A 22,681-nucleotide genomic window follows, 5' to 3' on the forward strand; every position below is an offset into this window, starting at 1 on the left:
CTGCAAGGTCCAGTACTGGAATCACGGTCAACTAGGAGTCCAGTACCTTAACCACTACGCCATCTACTACTCCCAATTTTATTTTATTTTATTTATTTTATTTATTTATTTTGTCACAGGGCATGCACATTCACCAGAAAAAGATGAGGTGGAAAGAGGATTCCCCAATATGGCATGGTGACACCACAATCTGTTCTCCTCCATTTCTTTATCCTGTTGGATTCTGGACACCCATCCATGTACATGCACTCAGTGTGTTTTTCAACTTCTGGGGCCAGGATTCAAATCATGGTCAGCCATGTAGGATCTGGTTCTCTTAAGCACTATTTTTTTTTTTTTTTTGGAGAAGTTTTTGCTATAGAGCATGTGCGATCACCAAACAGAGAAGGACAGGGAGACAGCAAGCGAGAACTCACCCCCTAGGGGGGATGGCCACACCGCAATCCGTTCTCCTCCATTCTCCTCTTGGGATCTTGGGCACGCATGCACATGCACCCGGCGTGAGTTTAAGCCACCAGGACTCGAACCGCGGTCAACTACGTGGGAGTCCAGCGACATAGCCATTACGCTAACTGCTGGTCCCTCTTAAGCACTATTAAGCACTATACTACAGGGCTGGCCTGATTTCCTCTCTTTTCTATATTGTATATCTTCTCTTCTTTTGTTCCTTATCATAGTTTAGTTTGCTTTTCTTTTTCTAGTTTCTAAGGTGCAAAATTGGATTATAAATTTGGGATTTCCTTTTTTTTGAGAGAGATTTTTACTACAGGGCACATGCGCTCACTGGAGAGAGAGACAGAAAGTGAGAAGTCATCCCCCAGGAGGAATGGTCATGCCCTAATCCTTTCTCCTTCCTTCTCTTGAGATTTTGGGCACACACACCCAGCATGAGTTTCAAACCTCTGGGTTCTTAACCACTATGCCACCTGCTGGCCCTGAGATTTCTTTTTTAATATAAGTCTTTATAGTTATAAATTTACCTTAGCATTGCTTTTGTTGCTTCTTATATGTTTTGGTACCCTGTGTTTTCATTTTCATATTTCTCAAGGCATTTTCTAATATCACTTGTGATTTTTTTCTTTGACCTACTGGTTATTTAAAAGTATGTTGCTTAATTTTTCCATATGTTTGAAATTTTCTGTTATCCTGATGTTATATGATAAAATTCCAGTTTTAGCCTGCTGTGATTTAAAAAGATACTTTGTATCATTTTAGTCTCTTTAAATTTATTAGGGCATTTTTTGTTAACCAACATGAGGACTGTTCTGAAAAATGTTCTGTTATACATGTGGAAAATTGTAATTCTCCTGTGGTTAAGTAACGTTCTTTTTCTATTTAAAGAATTATTTAATTTAATTTAATTAATTTATTTATTTATTTAAAAGAATTACTTTATTTTATTGTCTTTTATCTTTTTTTTCAAAGTTGACCAGAGAGAGACACAGAAAGAGAAAGAAAGTGAGAAAGCAAGCTGTCAGGTTCAGGACTCAAACTGTGATCAGCCATGTGAGAATCCAGCTGACCCAAACACCATGCCACCTGCTGGCCCTACTTATTTATTTTTTTAATTTGACCAGAGAGGGACAGACCAAGATAGAGAGACAGAAAGTGAGAGAGCAAGCCACCAGGACTCGAACCGTGGTTAGCCATGTGGGAGTGCAGTATCCTTAACCACCATACCACCTGCTTGCTCCATGTAAGGTAATATTCTATATATGTCTGTTAGGGCCATTTGGTTTATAATACTGTTCAAGTTCTCTGTCTCCTTAGTAATTTTCCGTCTGCCTTTCTAGTTATCATAAAAAATGAGATATTAAAGTCTCCAAATATTGATATTATAAAACTCTTTTTCCCTTCTGTTCTGTCATTATTTGCTTTATTTGTTTTGGGAATTTTATTTGGTACAGTTTTCATATCTTCTTGAATTTACACTTTTATCAATTTGTAATATATTCTTCTTGGTGTCCTGTAACAATTTTTTACTTTAAGTCTATTTTGTCTGATATTAGTAATGCCACCCCGCCTCTCTTTTGGTTACAATTTGCATGGAATATCTTTTAAAATCTTTTCTCTTTCAACTTTTGGGTCTTTAAAGCTAGTATGCCTCTATTGTAGTCAGAAGATATTGGGTTGCTGGGAAAGTCATGATGCAGTTTTGCAAAGAAAGGCACAGAAAAACTTGTCATGACTCTCGTGACAACCTAAGAGTTCATCTACATTTTCAAAATCCATTTTGTTATCTACCTATTCTGAGATCTATTTTATTTATTTATTTATTTATAAAAAATTTTTGCTATAGAGTGCGTGCCCTCGGCAGAGAGACCAAAAGAGACAGAAAGGCAGGGAGACAAGGAAAGTGAGAAATCGAGCCCCCACAAACGAGGGGGTGGCCATGCCACAATCCTTTCTCCTCCATTCTCCTCTTGGAATTTTGGACACATATATACATGCAACCACCATGTTTTTTAGGTCTTCAGGTCCAGAACTCAAACCACAGAGTTGGCCATATAGGATCTAGCATCTTAACCACCATGCTACCTGCTGGCCTCCAATATTACTTATTAATGCTTCTGTTCTTAGAATATAACTTCCTATAGGAAAAAGGAGGGAATGTCATTTTTCTACATTGGATTTAGCTTAGATTTTGATAACTGTGATATTACTATTGGCGATTACACATGGTTTCAATTATTTTATCACCACGAGAACCAAAATACACAATGTAATTCCAATTTAACTTAAAAAAAAATGAGTAAAAGTCAGAGTGACTCTAAAACCAACGAGAAAAATTCTCTCTTCTGGACAGAGTGTATATACCGAAATGACAGGCAAAACAGTTTAACTTATATTCACTTTAATGAAATATTCAAAGCTATAATTTATGAAAGTGAAAAAGAATGCTCCCTTTTTCTTTAACTATGAAAATACCAGGTTGTCTTTAAAAATAAAACTCATATTGGGACCAGCAGTTGGAGTAATGGCTATGTCGCTGGACTCCCATGTGGTCAAGACCACAGTTTGAGTTCTGGACCCAATGGCTTAAACTCATGCCAGGCGCCTGTGTGTGTCTGCCCAAGATCCTGAGAGAAGAATGGAGGAGAAGGGATTGTGGCATGGCCATTCTCCCTGGGGGGTGATTTCTCGCTTTCTGTCTCTCTTCTCTGTCTTTCTGGTGAGCACACGTGCCCTACAGCAAAAACCTCTGAAAAAATTAAAAACTAAAAACTCATATACATATAAATATTTCTCTTATATAAGTAACACTCATAAAAGAATTTTATTCTTTTAGACTTTTAAGTAAAAGTGACAGATCAAGCAGTATCATAATACATCAATAAAACAATACAAGACATTTAGAAAAACTTAATTATCATCTTGTTGCTTCTGACCCTAGAAAGCTTATCATTATAATTGTTACAATTTAAATTTTTTAAAAGGCAAAAGAAACAATAAATATGCTTTTACCTTGTAAGATGGCAAGAAACACAAAATTCCTTGGCTCACAGTTTGGCACACAGATAACAAAAGATCTCCCACTTCATCCTGAAACTCAAATGTTTCAGTATGTTGGAAGGTAGCACAGAGATTCCGACCCTTGGGGCCTGATCCAATGGTACCAACCCAAACCTAGAAAATAAATATATTACTATTAGATTTATGCCAAAACAAAGTAGAAAAATTAGTACTTTTTTTGGAAGAAGATTAAGCAAAAACTTCAGTGAAAATTTACTTTTTAATTGTTGGGACTTTTTTCTATTACTTTTAATTGTGTACATATTTACTTTATAAAAGTTATGCTTCAGGCAAATCACTCAATTCTCTTCTAATGAAAGTTCTTTGAAAGCAAAAATGGTTGTACTTATCCCTGTTTCCTCAATAACTTTACAAAATTAAGCATGTAACAAACTTTTGTTCGATGATTAAGCGAACAAATGAAATTATATAGCAGATTTATGTATGAATAGCCTGAACTAGGTAATTCTAAAATGTTGAGGGTGAAAACTGGTATGACTTGCCATAGGTAAATCTTCCTTTTTTAAAAATACCTATAAGGGGGTTTGTGCACTCATTAGTGAAATAGAGAAACAGAGAGAGGAAGGAAGAAAGCATTCGCCATGGGGAAAGGTCACACAGCAACCCCTTGCTCTTAGGATACAAGGCACACATGTATTCACACTCAGTGTGTTTTTAAAGGTACCAAGTTCAGGACTCAAACCATGTGGCTGACCTGTGGGATCCAGCTCCCTTCTCCACCAGGTCATATGCTGGCCCACATATGTAAATCTCAGTAATGACAAGAATTATTCTTTCAAAACTATATTGCTGGGCCAGCCTTGCAACACAGCAGTTAAGCACTGCATATAGGCAACTGGGTCATACACAGTTGACCATGGTTCAAGTCCTAGCCCCAGCACATTAAAGGACATGGCAGCACATGTGTATGCATGCCCAAGATCCTGACAGGATAGAGAAATGGAAGTGAGAAGACTGTGGCATGACCAGACAAATTAAAGGGGATATTTTTTCTCTTGCATGAATGTGTGAGCTTACTCTCTAGCAAATGCAAGCACCCCTTGGCAATTAAAAAAAAATTATATATAAAATGAATAAATAAATTTAAAAATCCAATGGTGCTCAAAGATCCTTAGTCGCAGAAAATTAGAGCCATCAAATTTTATAGCTAGAAATCTGCCTTTCTTCTGTATCCATAGATCTTACCTATTCTGGTTAATTTGATTAGGAGAAAGAACAAACTTGATTAGGAATCTAAAGATAATACAAATACTGCAGATTGCTGAAAAATATGATAGTTTTATGCTTGGAAATGATGTGCGTGATGCAGGTACATTTTTCAAGATGAGATCTGACAGAGAGCACTTTAACCAAATGATCAACTTGTGATAAGACAAGCTGATCTTATTTGTCTCCTTGTAGCATACAATGGGAAGCAACAATGTCACCTACATAGTATTCTTGCCTAATTATTTAACCTGAATCTTATTAGTAAACAATCAGACAAATCCAGATTATAAAACATTCCTCAGGACCACTGTTGACTTAATTTTCAAAAATGTCAGTCATAGAAAATAGAAAAAAAAAAAAAAAGGGAGGGAACCTGTTTAAAGACTTTAGAGATGTGAAAACTGTATACTATTTGGCATAACATATACATCAAATATAAAAACAAGCTCAGCCTGGTGGTACAGTCAATAGCATACTGAACTGCATTTGCTAAAAGCTACGTGGTAGACCACAGTCTGGATCCCTGGCCTGGTCAACATAAATTATATGAGGCATGTGTGCACATGCCCAAGATTCTGACCAGCTGTAGGAATAGAAAAAGGGGACTGTGGTATGACCAGACAGAGTTAAGGATGCATCTCTCTCATGCATGTGATCAGGCACCATCATCTATCAAGAATAAAAGGGATAAACTTAAAAGAAAAAAAAATTAAGGGTCAACATTATGGCCTCATGTTTAAGACAGCCAGATCCCTTGGGACCAGCAGTTGGCGTAATGGCTATGTCACTGAATTCCCATGTAGCTGACCGTGGTTCAAGTCCCAGACCTGGTGGCTTAAACTCATGCCAGGTGCATGTGTGCACATGCCCAAGATCTCGAGAGGAGAATGGAGGAGAAGGGATTATAGTGTGGCTATCCCCCCTGGGAGGTGATTTCTCGCTTTCTGTCTCTCTGGCAAGTGCACACGCCCTATAGTAAAAACCTCTCAAAAAAAAAAAAGACAGCCAGATCCCACATAGAAAGCCAAGCCATTTGAGTCCCAGATCCAGCAGCATGAGAAACATATTGGATGCATGTCCAATATCCCCAAAGGGCGCAAAGATGGAGAAGAAGGATTGCAATGTGATCATTCCTCTTAGAGGATATTTTCTCTTCTCCTCTCTCTGATGAGACCATGTGCCCTCTAGCAAAAAAATTTTTTAAATAAAATTACACAAATATAAGAAATATTTTGGAAATAGAGAATATAAATATTGTGTATACTGTATCAGTATTAAATTTCTTGGTTATTAAGTAACTAACAAATTTTCTTTTATTCTGAAACTGAAATGTTGAATTTCCTATCAGAGTTTGTTTGCTGGCACTTTGGATAACTACTTTTTTTTGGGAGAGGTTTTCGCTATAGGGCGCGTGCGCTTGCCAGACAGACAGAGAGAGACATAGAGACAGAAAGCGAGAAATCACCCCCCAGGGGGGATGGTCACGCCGCAATCCCTTCTCCTCCATTCACCTCTCAGGATCTTGGGCACGCACACACACGCGCCTGGAGTGAGTTTTAAGCCACTGGGTCCGGGACCTGAACCGTGGTCGACTACGTGGGTGTCCAGCAACATAGCCATTACGCTCACCGCTGGTTCCCAACTTCTAATTTGTTTATACAGAATTATACTGGGGTAGAAAGAAGGAAAGCCTTTAAAAAAAACAAAAACAAACAAACAAAAAAAAAAAACAAAAAACAACTAACCTGGGGACCAAGAGATGGCATAATGATTATGTCACTGAACTCCCAGAGTCGACTGAGGTTCGAGTCCCAGACCCAGCAGCTTAAAACTCACACTGGGCGTGTCTGCATGTGTGCCTAAGATCCCAAGAGGAGAATGGAGGAAAAAGGATTGTGGTCTGGTCATTCCCCTGTGGAGTATTTCTCACTTTCTATCTCTCGGTATCTCTCTGTCTCTGTAGTGAGTGCACGTGCCCTATAGCAAAAATCTCTCTAAAAAAAAAAACAAAAAAACACACACACACACACACACACAAAATAACTAGGGGCCAGCCGGCGGGTTGGTGGTTAGAGGTGCTAGACTCCCACACGGCCAACCATGGTTCAGGTCCCAGAACCTTTCCAGCTTGCTTTCTCACGTTCCTTCTCTCTATCTCACTCTGTCCTTCTCCAGTCAAATTAAAAACTAAATAAATAAAGTTAAATAAAATAATTCTTAATAAAAACTAACCTGTGAGTTATTAATGACATGATTAGCCTCCAGTTGGATAGTAAATGTAACACCAAGTTCTGATGAAAAGGATTTCATTGGTGATAACGTACCAGATGTCAAAACAATTGTCCGAACTTTGCCATTAATATCTGAAAAGGCCTAAAAAGAAACAATGTTAGAGACATAAATTCATCTTTAAAAGAGTGAAACACATTTATTTGGTATTGAGTCATAAAGGCAAATTTATCATTTACAACACAATGAGCTTACCACAGCTGGATTTAAGCACCAAAAGTTTAGCACACGAACTGCAGTTTTGTGTCGTGAACGTTTCTTATTTTTTGGTAGAACCATTAGCCAATTTTTATCTGAAATATCAGTGTGATTTATCCAGGAGTAAGTCTGCTGAATAGCAATTTTATAATCATCTGCAAATCTAGATGCAAAGAAAATACTAATTTAGTAGTAACACATTATTAAAACATAATGACCTAGCTACATACAATATAAAAACTGATTATATTGAAACAATCGAGGGGACCGGCAAGTGGCGTGGTGGTTAAGGCGCTGGACACTCCCACATGGCCAACCATGGTTCAAGTCCCAGACCTGGTGGCTTGCTTTCTCACTTTCCCCTCTCTCTCTCTCTGTGTGTGTGTGTGTCTCTCTGGTCAAATTAAAATAAATGAATGACTGAGTAAATGAAATTGAATAAAATAATTTAAAAAATTAAACTGAATGTTAAAAAATAAATAAATAAATAAAACAAATCGAGAATGCTGATATATTCCCACTAAAAGATAAGATTCTTCTCCTCATAATTAAATTCAGCAATTTGGATATAAAGTAAGTCATTAAATCATAGAATCAACTGATTCTTACAGAGAATCATTTATTCCTTCTCATCTGATCATTTATTCCTTACCAGCTACTTCTCAGCTTGATTTTCAAACATTATATAAATCATGGCAGAATCGGAGTTAAAGCTCAGGCCTCCAGGTCCAGAGCTCTTTGTATTCTATACTACGCAAATGGTTACAAACAGAAACCAGTACTATGGTTAAAGAAAATAAAAGGGTTTTATTTTTGGTTTTTTTACATAGGAAAACAGATCATTTTTACAGGAAGTATTTTTCTTAATAGAGATTTTTGTTATAGGAGGCATTTTCTCACCAGATAGACAGCAAGACAGAAAAAGAGAAATCACTCCCAGGAGTATGGCCATGCTGCAATCCCTTCTTCTCTAGTCTCCTCTTGGGATTTTGGGCATGCACACTCACGGGCCCAGCCTGAGTTTTAAGACACTAGGTCTGAGACTCAAACTGTAGTCAACTAAGTGAGAGTCCAGCAATGTAACCATTACTCCATCTGCTGCTCCCTACAGGAAGTTTTTAAATGCTAGTACATAATTATAAAATTTTACGTTCATTTAAAATATAGGTAAGTCTTGGGGCGAGCAGATGGCATAGTGGTCAAAGGCTCTGGACTCCTGCATGGCCAACCACAGTTCGAGTCCTGATGTGCTGGCTTGTTTTCTTACTCCTTTTCTTTCTCTCTCTCACTCTATCTCTCTCTAGTCAAATTGAAAAATAATGATAATAAATAAATAAATAAATAAATAAATAATTCTTTTCAAAAAAGTTCATAGAAGAAATGAGTTAAAATATGAGTTTAAAAAAAAATAGGTCGGTCTTCATCTACTTTTAATGAGGATACTACACCAAATATCTATGATTCCATCTAGTTTATACCTTCTTTCAATAAGAGTCTATTAAACACTTAGGCTTAAACAAAATAAAAAGTGATATTCTCTACCACTATAATATTGCACTCTTAGAGAGACAAGATGTTAAAGTCAGAGACCCAACATCTGTAGAGGGACCCAACATCTCTCCAAAAAAAAAAAAAAACATGAAAACAACCCTACAAATATTCATAAATATAAAAACAGATTTAAAATGTCATGTACACACACACAATAGAATATTATTAAGCCATAAAAAAAGTTCTGATACATGCTGCCATAGGGATGAACTTGATAAATATTATGCTAAGTAAAATTAGCCAGACACAAAATGACAAGTATTATATGATTGCTCTTATATAAGATACCAAGAAGATGAATGTAGAATAAAAGTTACTAGATGCTGGGAGGAGATAGTCTAGGGAATTATTGGTCATTGGAAAAACCATGACACATTTCTGCATAGAAAATTAGGTCATGGGGCCAGAGGGTAGTGTGATGGTTGAGGTGCTGGACACCCCTACATGGCCGACCATGGCTCAAATTCTGGATCTGGTGGCTTGCTTTCTCACTTCCCACACCACCTGCCTACCTCACCACCAGTCAAATTAAATGAATGAATAAAATTAAATAAATAATTTTTTTTTTTTGGAGAGATTTTCACTATAGGGCGCATGCGCTCGCCAGACAGACAGAGAGAGACATTAGAGACAGAAAGCGAGAAATCACCCCCCAGGAGAGATGGTCACGCTGCAATCCCTCCTCCTCCATTCTCCTCTCGGGATCCTGGGCACGCACGCACACGCGCCCGGCGTGAGTTTTAAGCCACCGGGTCCGGGACGCGAACTGCGGTCGACTACGTGGGAGTCCAGCGACATAGCCATTACGCTAACTGCTGGTTCCCAATAAATAATTTTTTAAAAATAGGTCATGACTTTTCCAACAGCCCAATATTATTTCATGGATACAGAATTTCTGTTTAGAATGATGAAAAATTTCTGGAACTACATAATGGTGATGACTGCACAACATTGTCAATATACCTAATGGCACTTTATACTTAAAAGCAGTTAAAATGGTATCTCTTGCTATGTATATTTTACTACAATTTTTGGGGGGAGGGGAGAGGTTTTTACAATAGGGCACGTGCGCTCGCCAGACAGACAAGAGAGAGACAGAGAGATAGAAAGTGAGAAATCACCCCCCAGGGGCGATGGCCATGCTGCAGTCCCTTCTCCTCCATTCTCCTCTCGGGATCTTGGGCATGCACGCACACGTGCCCGGCGTGAGTTTTAAGCCACCCGGTCTGGGACCCGAACCGCGGTCGACGACATGGGAGTCCAGCGACATAGCCATTACGCTAACTGCTGGTCCCACTACAATTTTTTTAAAGAATTATTTTATTTGGGACCAGCAGATAACATAATGGCTACGTCACTGGATTCCCATATAGTCAGCGGTGGTTCGAGTCCCAGACCTAGTGACTTAAACTCACACCAGGTGTGCGTGCCCAAGATCCCCAAGATCCCCAAGATCCCAAGAGGAGAATGGAGGAGAAGGGATTGCAGTATGGCCATCCTCCAGGGGGTGATTTCTCACTTTCTGTCTCTCTCTTTCTGGTGAGTGCATGCACCCTATAGCAAAAAGAAAAAAAAAGAATTATTTTATTTAACTTTATTTATTTATTTTATTTTTAATTTGATCCGAGAGGGACAGAGCAAGAGTGAGCAAGAGAGAGAGAAAGTGAGAAAGCAAGCCTCCAGGTCCAGGCCTCGAACCATGGTTGGCCATGTGGGAGTCCAGCATTCTTAACCACCATACCACCTATTGGCCCATTAATACATTTAAAAAAAAAAAAAAAAACACTTTAAAAAATGTTGAACTTGGGGACAGCAAATGGTGTGGTGGTTAAGGTACTGTATTCCCACACGGCCAGCCATGGTTTGAGTTCTGGATCCAGAGGCTTGCAAGTCATGCCAGGTGCATGAGTGTGGGTATGCAAAATCCTTACAGGACAAAGTAGGAGAAGGAATTGCAATATGGTCACCCCCTGGGGGTGATTTCTTCATTTTCTCTCTCTCTCTGGCATGCAGGTGCCCTATGACAAAAATTTAAAATAAATAAATAAATAAAATTGAACCCACATAGTACTACAACTTGACAAGGGATAAGGTAGAAGAAGGTGGTTGGTTTTCAATTTCTATCACTCATACAATAGAGAAAAGAGGCTTTCTGGCACTGGTAGAAATAAATATAAACTATACTTAAAAGAAAATTAAAGTGTTTAAGTGCTAGAGGACTATTTATTTAATGAATTAAACATATTTATTTACTGATTTCGATATTCATTTTCATTAATTAAAAAAGACCTGTTTCAATTGATCTGAGTCTAGGCAAATAAGTAAAAGCAAATACATCATAATACCTATAACAGCTGCTTTCAATTTTCCTATTTGCTGATCCAAAAGTAGTATGCATTAAACACATGCTAGTCCTCAACTGAGCTAATATTTTTAAAAGGAAAAACTACAGACCAAATATCTTCACATACCTGCTATTTTGCCTAAAAAGATAGTCGAGCACCATAAAAAGTCCTTTGAGCATTATTTGAGTTGCGGCACTAATGATAGGTATTTCTCTTGCCTCTTCTTTACTATGAATTGATGAGACTTTTTCTTCTTTTTGAAGAACAGCAGAAAAATGTCCCTGTAGAAAATTACCATATTAACTATGAGGAGGGAAAAGGAAGGGATGAAGAGATAAAACTTCTTAAAAATACAATGAATCCCAAATGAAATATGCATTGAAATTTTAGGGGATCAGTATTAACATACACTATTAATAATATAGTTTGGATTTCCATATTAGTGGAACTCTCCTCAGAATCAAAGACACTTTAGTTTAGGGCGGGATAGTAGCACAAAAGTAACGCACAATGCTCTCTGCAAGGCTGGCCCACGCGAGGTTTCAGATTCATATCTGGCACCTCCCTGAAGTATACCAATTACACACATGCCTGTGATCTGGGGTTGGCTGATACAAAGGTAGATTGTGGAGTTGAGACCCAGCAGAAGGTGTGGTGTCTCTGTCTCTCTCACTCATCAAAGAAATCAAAATAAATTTTTTAAAATAAAAATACACTTTAATAATAAGTTAGATATTTAGAAGATTCATTACTTCTTCAGGTATTTGGGGAACTAGTCAATATTTAGTGGCTTTCTGAAGTAATGAGCTAAATAAGAATGTAGTCATTGGTTTCTCCAAGGAGCTTAACGGAGTGGATATGTTGCCTCAAATGCCTGAATTATTCTCAGGTCTCCTGCTGAGAACAGCACAACTAACTGAAAACCACAATTAAAATGGCTCAAAAAACAATACAGGGCCAGGGGTGGGGGTGGGGGAGGGTGTTAAGGCAGCTGGAGCCCACATGGCTGATTGCACAGTTCAAGACTGGACCCAGTAGCTTGAAACACAAGCCAAAGCAAATGTGTATATGTGCCAAAAATCCGGAAAGGAAAAACAGAAGAGAAGGGATTGCAGTGTGACCATCTCCCATGGGGGATGTTTTCTCACTTTCTCTCTCTTTCTCTCTCTCTCCCTGGCAAGCACATACATCTTCTAGTAAATTTAAGAAAAGAAAATACATGCTAATAACAGAATGTATGCTAACTGGCTTGTTCATTTTGACATGACTCAAAAGTTTTAATATAGATGAAAATGTGGACATTAAGACAAAATTAAAAGAAAATAAAAGTATACTTTGCTACATGGAAAAAGAGAAAAATCTGAATATTAAAGCAATAAAAGGAATTGGTGACAACTGATATTTGTCAGTAAGATGTGTTCAATAAAAATAAAATGGGAAACAATTAAGATAAATAATACAGATATAGTCAAGTGGCTAAGGGAGCTGGATCCCACAGAATTAACCATAATTCTAATCCTAGTCCCAGTGGCTTGAACATACAAGGCATCTGTTTATATGCCCCAAATACCAACAGGATAGAGAAACAGAAGAGAAGGAATTATGATATGACCATTCTCCTATAGGGATTGCTTTCTTCCTCCCTATCTTTTTCCATCTCTCTGCCTCTCTCTGGCAAGCACATGTACCCTCCGGCAATTAAAAAATAATGATTATACAATTACACACACACACACACACACACACACACACACACACACACTTATATTTTAAGGTTTTTCCCATAGGGTGCAGAGAGACAGAAAGAGACAGAGGGAAAGTGATTTTTTCCAAGGGGTATCCCTTCTCCTCCATTCTCCCCTCAGAATTTTGGGCATGCCCACATGTGTGCTCAGAGTGGCTCAGAGTGATTTTCAAGCCACTGAGACTGGGACTTGAACTATGGCCAGCCATGTAGCAATCTAGTGCCTTAACCACCACAATACCTGCTGACCCCCAGATATATTTTAATAATCAAATATACTGTCAAATAACACAAATCTGTAAGAGCAAAAATCAGTCTCCACTAAATAAAATACTAAAAATTAATAGAAAAAATTGTGCCGTAAGATTAAAACAGGTTATACTGTCATATCTATTATTAGTCATTGACCAAAATCATTACATGGTGCAAGACTGCATTTCAATTTCTATCACCATAATTAGGTTTATCTGTTACTACACTTCATAAAAATAGAATCATACTGTTCATATTTATTTGTGTCCAGATTCTTCTACTCAGCATTATTTCTGAAAGATTCATCGATATAGTTGTGGAGAAAATTTTTATTGTCACATTGTATTTCACTTTGTAACTATCCCACAATGTATCCTTCGTAGAGTAGATATGAATAACTTTCTATATGCAAGAGTTACATGCAAAAAAACTATAAAAATATGTCATGATATAGAAAAAAATCTTATAATACCATATTGTATTTTATAAATGCAGGATAAATATTTTAAGTATAGGTACCGGCAGGTGGCGTAGTGGTTAAAGGCACTGGACTCCCTCATGAGAGTCAGTTGAACTCCCTCATTTGAACCAACCACAGTTCAAATCCTAGACCTGCTGGCTTGTTTTCTCACTTTCCCTCTCTCTGATCAAATGGGAAAATAATAATAATAAATAAAGTTAAATAAAATAATTCAAAAGTTTAAGTATAGCCTATTTAATATATATTTTTTAATATATCAGATACCCAGAATGCTTGTGGTGATCAATGTTAGCAATAGTTTTTAACTTTTTAGGTTCAAAAATTTCTTTTTTTGGGGGGGGAGGGTGGAATTTTTGCTATAGGGCGTGTGCAATCATTGGAGAGACAGAGAGACAGATGGGGGGGAGGGTGGAATTTTTGCTATAGGGCATGTGCAATCATTGGAGAGACAGAAAGCAAGAAATCACCCCTCAGGGGGGATGGCCAAGCCACAATCCCTTCTCCTCCAGTTACCTCTCAGGATTTTGGGCATGTATGCACATGTGCCCGGTTTAAGCCGCTCGGTCTAAGACTCAAATCACAGTCGACAACATGAGAGCCTAGCAATGTAACCAGTATGCTACCTGCTTGTCCCTCAAAAACCTAAGAGCCAGCAGGTGGCATGGTGGTTCAGGTGCTGGATCCTACATGGTTGAAAGCACGGTTGAAGTCCCGGACCCAGTGGCTTGGAAAACACTCTGCGTGCACATGTGTGTGCATGCCCAAAATCCTAAGGAGAATGGAGAAGGGACAGCAGCATGGCCATATCTCCTGGAGGGTGATTTCTCACTTTCCTTCTTTGTCTCTTTGTGGCAAGTGAACATACCCTGTGGCAAGTACACATACCCTGTGACAAAATTCATAAAAATTTAAAAATTAAAAAAAAAAACCCTCTGAGAACTGATGTCAGCAAGATAGCAAAATATGAGTTTTCTACTATCATCTTGCCACAATGCACCAATTTTGACAACCACTCATGACTTAAAGTAACTTTGTGATCCTGAGGATTCAGCAAAGTCCCAACACACTGTTGCAGCAAAAGCTCCAAGTGGGCAGGAATATTTTCATATTTCCTATATCACCCCTGCCCTAAGAAAATACAGCTCAATGCCAAGAAAAACCTCCTTGGGCTCTAATTCCCCTCACTGGGGAAAAGTGAGAGTATAGTAAGTAATGAATAGAAATGCAACATTCATTTACAGGTGTGTGTGTATATATATATATATATATATATACTCATGTGTGTGATTGTGTGTGTGTCAAAAATCTTGTCATTTGCTACAATATGATGAAACTGAAAGACATTATGCTAAGTCAAATAGGCTTGAGAGAGGATGGAAAATATTGCATGCTATCACTTATATTTTGTTCTTTAAATTTTTTAGAATTATTTAATTTATTATTATTATTTTCTCATTTGCTTAGAGAGAGAAAGTGAGAAAGCAAGCCACCAGGTCAGGGATTCAAACTGTAGTTGGCCATGTGGGAGTCCAGCACCCAACCACCACATCATTTTCTAGCTCCTTATCACTTATATTTCTAACCTCAAAAGGTCATACTAGTAGAAACAGAGATTAGAATGAGACTAACTAGGGACTTGGAATTAAGGAAATGAGTACAAACTTAGTGATAAAATAAGTAAGTTCTGGAGGCCTAATGTTTAAGCACAGTGATTATAGTTAATGATAATGTACTGTATACTTGAAATTTACTAAGAGAATAGATCTTTTATTTTTTTGAGAGAGAGAGATTATTGCTATAGGGCACATGAGCGACCTAGAGAGAGAGACAGAAAGCAAGAAATGACCCCCACGTGGGGCTGGCCAAGCTGCAATCCCTTCTCTTCCATTATCCTCTCGGGATTCTGGGCACACACGCACATGTGCTCAGTGTTCAATTTCAAGCTGCCGAGTCCAGAACTTGAACCGCAATCAGCTATGTGGGAATCCAGTGCCTTAACCACTGCGCAACCTGCTGGCCCCAAGAGAATAGACCTTAAGTGTTCTCACCACTTACTAACTAAATAACTAAATAAATAAAGGGTTGAAGCTGGGCAGTAGTGCAGTAGTTGTACAGTTAGATGCACATGGGAAAAGTCCTGAGTTCACATCCTGGGAACTCCCAGAGCATCCTGGACATGCATGAATACTTGTGAACAAGGCTAGCTGAGACTGGGAATGAATCATGACATGAAGTTCTGGTTGGGGCTGCTTGTTGTTTGTCTCTCTCTCTCTTTCTCGTGGAAGAATTAAATGAATTTCTTCACTTTTTTTTTTTTGGAGAGATTTTCACTGTAGGGCGCGTGCGCTCGCCAGACAGACAGAGAGAGACATAAAGACAGAAAGCGAGAAATCACCCCCCCAGGGGGGATGGTCACAACGCAATCCCTTCTCCTCCATTCTCCTCTCGGGATCTTGGGCAAGCACGCACACGCGCCCAACGTGAGTTTTAAGCCACCGGGTCCGGGACGCGAACCGCGGTCGACTACGTGGGAGTCCAGAGACATAGCCATTACGCTAACTGCTGGTTCCCAATTTCTTCACTTTTTATTTTCAAAAATTTTGATTTTAAATGATGAAATTTTACAATACAAAAATATTGGCTCCTTCTAGCTTTGAACAAAGCAACTTAATACCTTCATAGATTTGTTTTCTTTAAACTAAATAATGCTATTTCGGCCTGCTTTCAATAGTGCCATGCAGAGAGAACCAGATCCTATGTGACCAACCACAGCACAGATCCTGGCCCCAGTGGACTAAAAAACATGCTAGGGGTGTTATGTGTGTGTAACTAAAAATCCTGAAGAATTTGAGAAATAGAGGAAAAAGGTTGTGGTGTGACCACTCCGTGTTGGAGGGATGCTTTCTCTCTTTCTCTCTCTCTCTCTCTCTCTCTCTCTCTGGCGAGTCATGTGTCCTGTTTCTATAAGGAAAAAAAAAAAAAATGATGCTGGGCCAGCAGGTAGTACGGTAGTTGAGGGCAGTGGACTCCCCACATAGCCAACTGTGACTTGAATCTGGACCTGGTAACTTGCTTTCTCACTTTCTCTCTCTCGCTCTCTCACTCTGTCCCTCTCTGGTCAAAATTTTAAAATAAATAAATGGATAAAGTTAAATAAAATAATTCTGTTTTAAAAAAAGTATGCTATTTTTCAACCGTAATTCACCAATGACATCAAATTCTTGATTATTCACTAGATTTACTCAGCATTTATTCACTTCTAAAGCAGTAAATGAATTTCATAGGTGGAAAAAAAAATACCTTACCTGCAAAATGGGAAAAGTAGCAGTGGTGATGCCCATTTTGTGTAAATTTAAGAGCATTTCATTTCCACTCCATATTTTACAAGATGACTCATAATCTCTTTCCACAAGATGTTCAGAATTCGCTTCTAACCAACTGCAATAAAACAAAGATAATTGTCCACCAATAACATCTTTTTTTAAAATTATTTTAACTTTATTTATTTTTATTTATTTATTTTAATTTGACCAGAGAGGAACAGAGAGAGATATCTCTCCAACTGTGAGCCAAATCTTAGGTGCTTATTCTAAATGCACATTTAAAAAAATAAAAAAGAGAATTATTAAAAAATATATAAATACATTCACTGAGATGTATATAAGCATTTATATAGTCAATAATTGTTTGAATGACTATTTTATGTTAGAGATTATTCTGAGTAGGGGAAATAACAGTAGAAAATAAAATAGGCAGAGCCAGCAGGTGGTGTGGTAGTTAAGGTGCTGGACTCCCATATGGCCAAACTCCGTTCGAGTCCAAATCTGGCAGCTTGCTTTTTCACTTTCCCTTTTTTACTCTCTGATGAAATTTTTAAAATAATAATAAATTAAATTAAATAATTTAAAAAATAAAATAAAATAAAATAGGCAAGGTCTCTATTCTTAGGGAAATTACAGTCTTTGAAAGACAGACAACAACAAACATAGAAACAAATACATAAGGAAATACCAGATGTGATAGCGATATAATGTAAGTTAGATTCATGCAACCTGGTTGGTACTTTATAATTTGAATGTCTAGGATGCTGTCCCTGAAATAACATTTAGTCTAACTAAATGCAAAAGGCATAGTCATGGGAGTATCAGAAATAGAGAATATTCTAAACATCAGGAATAACTAGCGCAAAGATCCTGAAGTGGTTAACAGGTTTTGCTTATGTGAAGACCTGAAAGAAAACCAATATAGTTGCTGTACTATGGGGAAAAATGGTATGAACAATGTTAAAAGTGATAAGCAGGGGCCCAACAGACAGCATAACAGTTATGTCACTGGATGCCCATATAGTTGACCTCGGTTCGAGTCCCGGACCCACAGCTTGAAACCCACGCCAGGCACATGTGTATGCATGCCCAAAATCCCAAGAGGAGAATGGAGAAGGGATTGCAGCATGACCATCCCCCTTTGGGGGTGATTTCTCCCTTTTTGTCTTTCTGGTGAGTACACGCACCCTAGAGCAAAAATCTCTTAAAAAAAAAAAAACAAGTTTAAGAAAGGAAAAAAAAAAAAAAAGAGGGATAAGCAGGAATCAGATCATCTTGAGCTAGTATAAAAATTCTGGATTCCATTCAAAGTGCTATGGGAAGGTTTTTAATAGAGTTTTAAATAAAAGCCAGATAATCTAAGTGTTTCAAAGATAATTTTGGTTTCTAAGCCAGAGGTATTCCAGGAGAAAGACAGGAGGAAAAGCAGAGCCCTGGGGTCTGCAGTTGGTGTGGAGGTTATGGAGCTAGATCTCACATAGCCAATTCCATGGTTTGAGTCCCAGACCCAGCAAATTAAAAATCACTATGCCAGCAGATGGTGTGGGGGTTACATCAATGGACTCCCACATGGCTGACTGTGACTCAATCCCCAGACCCAGTGGCTTGAAAATCACCCAGGGTGCATGTGCATGCATGCCCAAAATCCAGAAAGGAGACTGGAAGAGAAGGGATGCTCTATCTCTGTCTCACTCTGGTGAACAAAATGAAAAATTTTGGGACCAGCAGTTAGCATAATGGCTATATGGCTGGATTCCCATGTAGTCAATAGCGGTTCGTGTCCCAGACACGGTGGCTTGAAACTCACACCGGGCGCGTGTGCATGCATGCCCAGGATCCCGAGAGGAGAACGGAGAAGGGATTGCGGTGTGGCCATCCCCCCTGGGGGGTGATTTCTCGCCTTCTGTCTCTCTCTGTCTGTCTGGCAAGCGCATGTGCCCTATAGAAAAACCCTCTAAAAAAAAAAAAAAAAAAAAAAAAAAAAAAAAAACACACCCAAAAAAAAAAAAAAAAAAAAAAAAAAAGAAAGAAAAATTTTTAAAAGCAGACCTGGGGACCAGCAGATGGCATAACAGTCACATCAATGGACTCCCACATAGTCGACCATGATTTGAGTCCTGGACCTGGCAGCTTAAATTCATACCTGGCGTGTGCACATGCATATTAAGAATCCTGAGAGGAGGGAACCAGCAGTTAGCGTAATGGCTATGTCACTAGACTCCCACGTAGTCGACCACGGTTCGCGTCCCGGACCCGGTGGCTTAAAACTCACACCAGGCGCGTGTGCGTGCATGCCCAAGATCCTGAGAGGAGAATGGAGGAGAAGGGACTGCGGCGTGACCAGCCCCCCTGGGGGGGTGATTTCTCGCTTTCTGTCTCTATGTCTCTCTCTGTCTGTCTGGTGAGCGCACGCGCCCTATAGCGAAAATACGTCTCCAAAAAAAAAAGAATCCTGAGAGGAGAATGGAAAAGAAGGGACTGCGGCATGGTCATTCCCCAAGGGGAAAAAAAAAAAAATAAAGCAAACTTGTTAGGAGGCTGTTATAGTATTTGAATTGAGAGATAATCTAGAATAATAGATATGGAGAAATGGAGAAAGGAATTGATGGATTTGGTATATATTGTCTATCTATAAGACTTACTAATGAACTGAAAAGAGGTAAAGCAGCAGTTAGAAATAATATTTAGATTATTTTATTTGAGGAACTGGTAAGTACTGTTTGCTTAATGGGGAAGATTGAAGGCCAAACAATCGGTGGGGGGAAGGAAAGAGTTTTGGTTTGGGCATGAAGTTGAAATGTCTATTTGATATAATATCAGACATACATAAAGCAGACAGGAGAATATATAAGAATAACAGGCAGAGGTAGGACTAAAGACAGATTCAGGCCTCACAGTATTGTATATTATATTCTAAGCTATGATACTAAGTCATATAACTTATGAAAAATGCAGAGTTAGAAAATAAATTAGTTCCCAGGACAAAATCCTAAGGCACTATAACATTTAGACATCAACTAGGTAAGAATTGTTCAAAGAAATTGATTTGTTTTTTAAATGGAGTATGAGGAGGAAAATCAGAGATGTCACTGAAGTTAAAACACAAATGCCTTTCAAAGAGGTGGTCATTAATACCAAACACTGGGGACCAGCAGTTAGTGTAATGGCTATGTCGCTGGACTCCCAAGTAGTAGACCACAGTTCGCGTCCCGGACCCGGTGGCTTAAAACTCACACCGGGCACGTGTGTATGCGTGCCCAAGATCCCGAGAGGATAATAGAGGAGAAGGGTTTGCGGCGTGGCCATCCCCCCTGGGGGGTGACTTCTCACTTCCTGTCTCTCTGTCTCTCTCTGTCTGGCAAGTGCATGCGCCCTATAGCAAAAACCTCTAAAAAATAAAATAAAATAAAAAATAATAATAATACCAAACACTGCCAAGAGGTCAAGTAACATAACAGAAAAATATAACCTTTGGATTTGGCAATACAGAGATCATTGGCAACATTGAAGACAACAGTTTGAGTAGAATTATGTAAAGAACAATGCTGTTGAGATGGATGAAGGAAGATTGTAAGATAAGAAATCAGAATTTGCAACTATAGACAACTCTTTCAACAAATAATGATGTGAAATAAAAATGACAAAAATCTATGTGGCAAAAGTACCAAATGAAAAGACATAACAGATGACAAAAAGGGGGAGAAATATTTACAACTCTTATTACAGGCGAAGAGGTAATTCTCTAGTATATAGTATATATAAAGAGCTTCTATAAATCTGTAAGAAGGATCACAATAAAGAAATAAATAAAAAACAGATCTCAACAGAGTTGATAAAAAAATGTAAATAGCTCTTAAAATGCCTAATTTCACTTATATTAAGAGAAATATAAATGAAAACCACACTGGGATGCTACTTTTCACCTAGTAGGCTAGAAAAAAAAAAACCTTCAGTAATCACAAACAGTATTGGTCAAAATATACATTAGTCCTTCACCCATCCATCTATTGTATAAATTATTTTTAGAATATTTAACATTATTCATTTATTTATTTAATTTGACCACAGAGGGACAGAGCAAGAGAGAGGGAGCAAGCAAGAGAAAGAAAGAGAAAAAGAGTGAGAAAGCAAGCTGCCAGGTCTGGAACTCGAACCAGTCAGTCATGTGGGAGTCCAGCACCTTCAACCACCATGCCATCTGCCAGCACTTCTATTGTGAAAATTTTAGCAATATTTATAAAAATTACAAAATAGATCTATGTTTTGACCCAATCATTTCAATTGTAAGAATCTTCCTACAGATAATCTTGCATACAAACAAATATGTATGTTCAAAGTTATTCATTACAACAATAGGAGAGCAAAAGACTGGAAACAACCCCTCTATTAATGAAAGGCTACTTAGATAAATTATTGTATAATATCTACCTAGTAGAGTCAATTCTAGGCAACTAATTTTTAAAACTAATAAAGCTTTGTATTTCTAGATATAGAAAGAGAAATACGAAATATATGAATGCTTTGTAGGTCTAGATATAGAAAGAGAAATACGAAATATATTGTGGGGTGAAAAAAAGCAAGATGCATAAAAATGTTTGCATAGTACGCTATCATTTGAAAAAAAACTGTAGGTTACCAGAATATATCTATATTGGCTTGTACATGCATAAATATGTACTCAATGAAAAACTTGTTTAGGAGAGTAAGAATTAAGCAGAGGAGGTGTGAGACAGGTTTTCACTGTATAAATCTGTGATATTTTATGTTCAAATCATGTGACTATATACAGTCAAAGTTTTTAGAAGTATACTATAAAGGAAACAGAAAAATGTTACAATAAATGGAAATAGGCTATAGAATCACAGAGGTTCTTTTTCCTAAGATGAGATTCAAAATCAACAACTTTATTAAAGGGAAATTATCTAATATAAATTTAAATAAATTAGCATTAAATATATTAATTAAACCAGTTAAAATATGAGTTTCAAGATCAACAATCTAATGTCTACTAAAACAGAAATATAAATTTTAGTAAAATTAGTATTAAATCTATTAGAGTACTGACATCTTGATTAGTTAAGGAGGCTGGATCCTACGTGGCCAAACATAATTCAAAGCAGCCTGAAAAACACCTGGGGGGGCCAACAGGTAGCATGATGGTTAAGGTGCTGAATTCCTTCATAGATGACCATGTTTCAGGCCCCAGACCCGGCAGCTTGAAAATCACTTTGAGTGCGTATATGTGCAGTACCAAAATCCTGAGAAGAGGATGAAAGGGAAGTGACTGTAGCGTGGCCATTCCCCCAGAGGGGTAATTTCTCCTCCTTTCTGACTCTCTTCAGCAAGAACATGCGCCCTATGGCAAAAACCTTAAAAAAAAAAAAAAAAAAAAAAACACTAAACAAAACAAAAAACATACCATACCAAGCACGTGTGCATGGATGCCCAAAATCCCAAGAGAAGAATGGAGGAGAAGAGATAGCAACATGGCCATTCCTCCCTGGAGAGTGCTTTCTCACTCCACACCCCTCTCCATTGAGCACACATGCACCACAGTGAAACTACAAACAAACATAAAAGTAGAATCTCACATAAACTGGAGGATCAAATAACAACATAAAGCTATGTTCCAGAATTTTTGAAAATGTTAATAAAACCATGTTTAGTTTCTGTTCAATGTCCTATACACATCTTACAGGGCTATTAAATTATCCTGCTAAATTAAGAGTAAGATTCAGAATTATTATTTCTTAAA

At 37.9% G+C, this 22,681-nt stretch overlaps 1 protein-coding gene across 1 annotated transcript in view; it reads right to left on the bottom strand.

The window, feature by feature from the left end:
• Positions 1 to 22,681, bottom strand: part of BRIP1 (BRCA1 interacting DNA helicase 1) — a 172,412-nt gene that overhangs the window by 86,194 nt on the left and 63,537 nt on the right. The window contains exons 10-14 of the mRNA XM_027767776.1: positions 16,909 to 17,041; positions 11,253 to 11,407; positions 7,228 to 7,393; positions 6,976 to 7,116; positions 3,466 to 3,627 (exon numbers count right to left, since the gene is read on the bottom strand). Coding sequence (XP_027623577.1) covers positions 3,466 to 3,627; positions 6,976 to 7,116; positions 7,228 to 7,393; positions 11,253 to 11,407; positions 16,909 to 17,041 — 757 coding nt within the window. The remainder of the gene's footprint in view (positions 1 to 3,465; positions 3,628 to 6,975; positions 7,117 to 7,227; positions 7,394 to 11,252; positions 11,408 to 16,908; positions 17,042 to 22,681) is intronic.

This window comes from Tupaia chinensis, unplaced genomic scaffold (genome assembly GCF_000334495.1).
Source record: "Tupaia chinensis unplaced genomic scaffold, TupChi_1.0 Scaffold144642_1, whole genome shotgun sequence".
Taxonomy (NCBI): domain Eukaryota; kingdom Metazoa; phylum Chordata; class Mammalia; order Scandentia; family Tupaiidae; genus Tupaia; species Tupaia belangeri.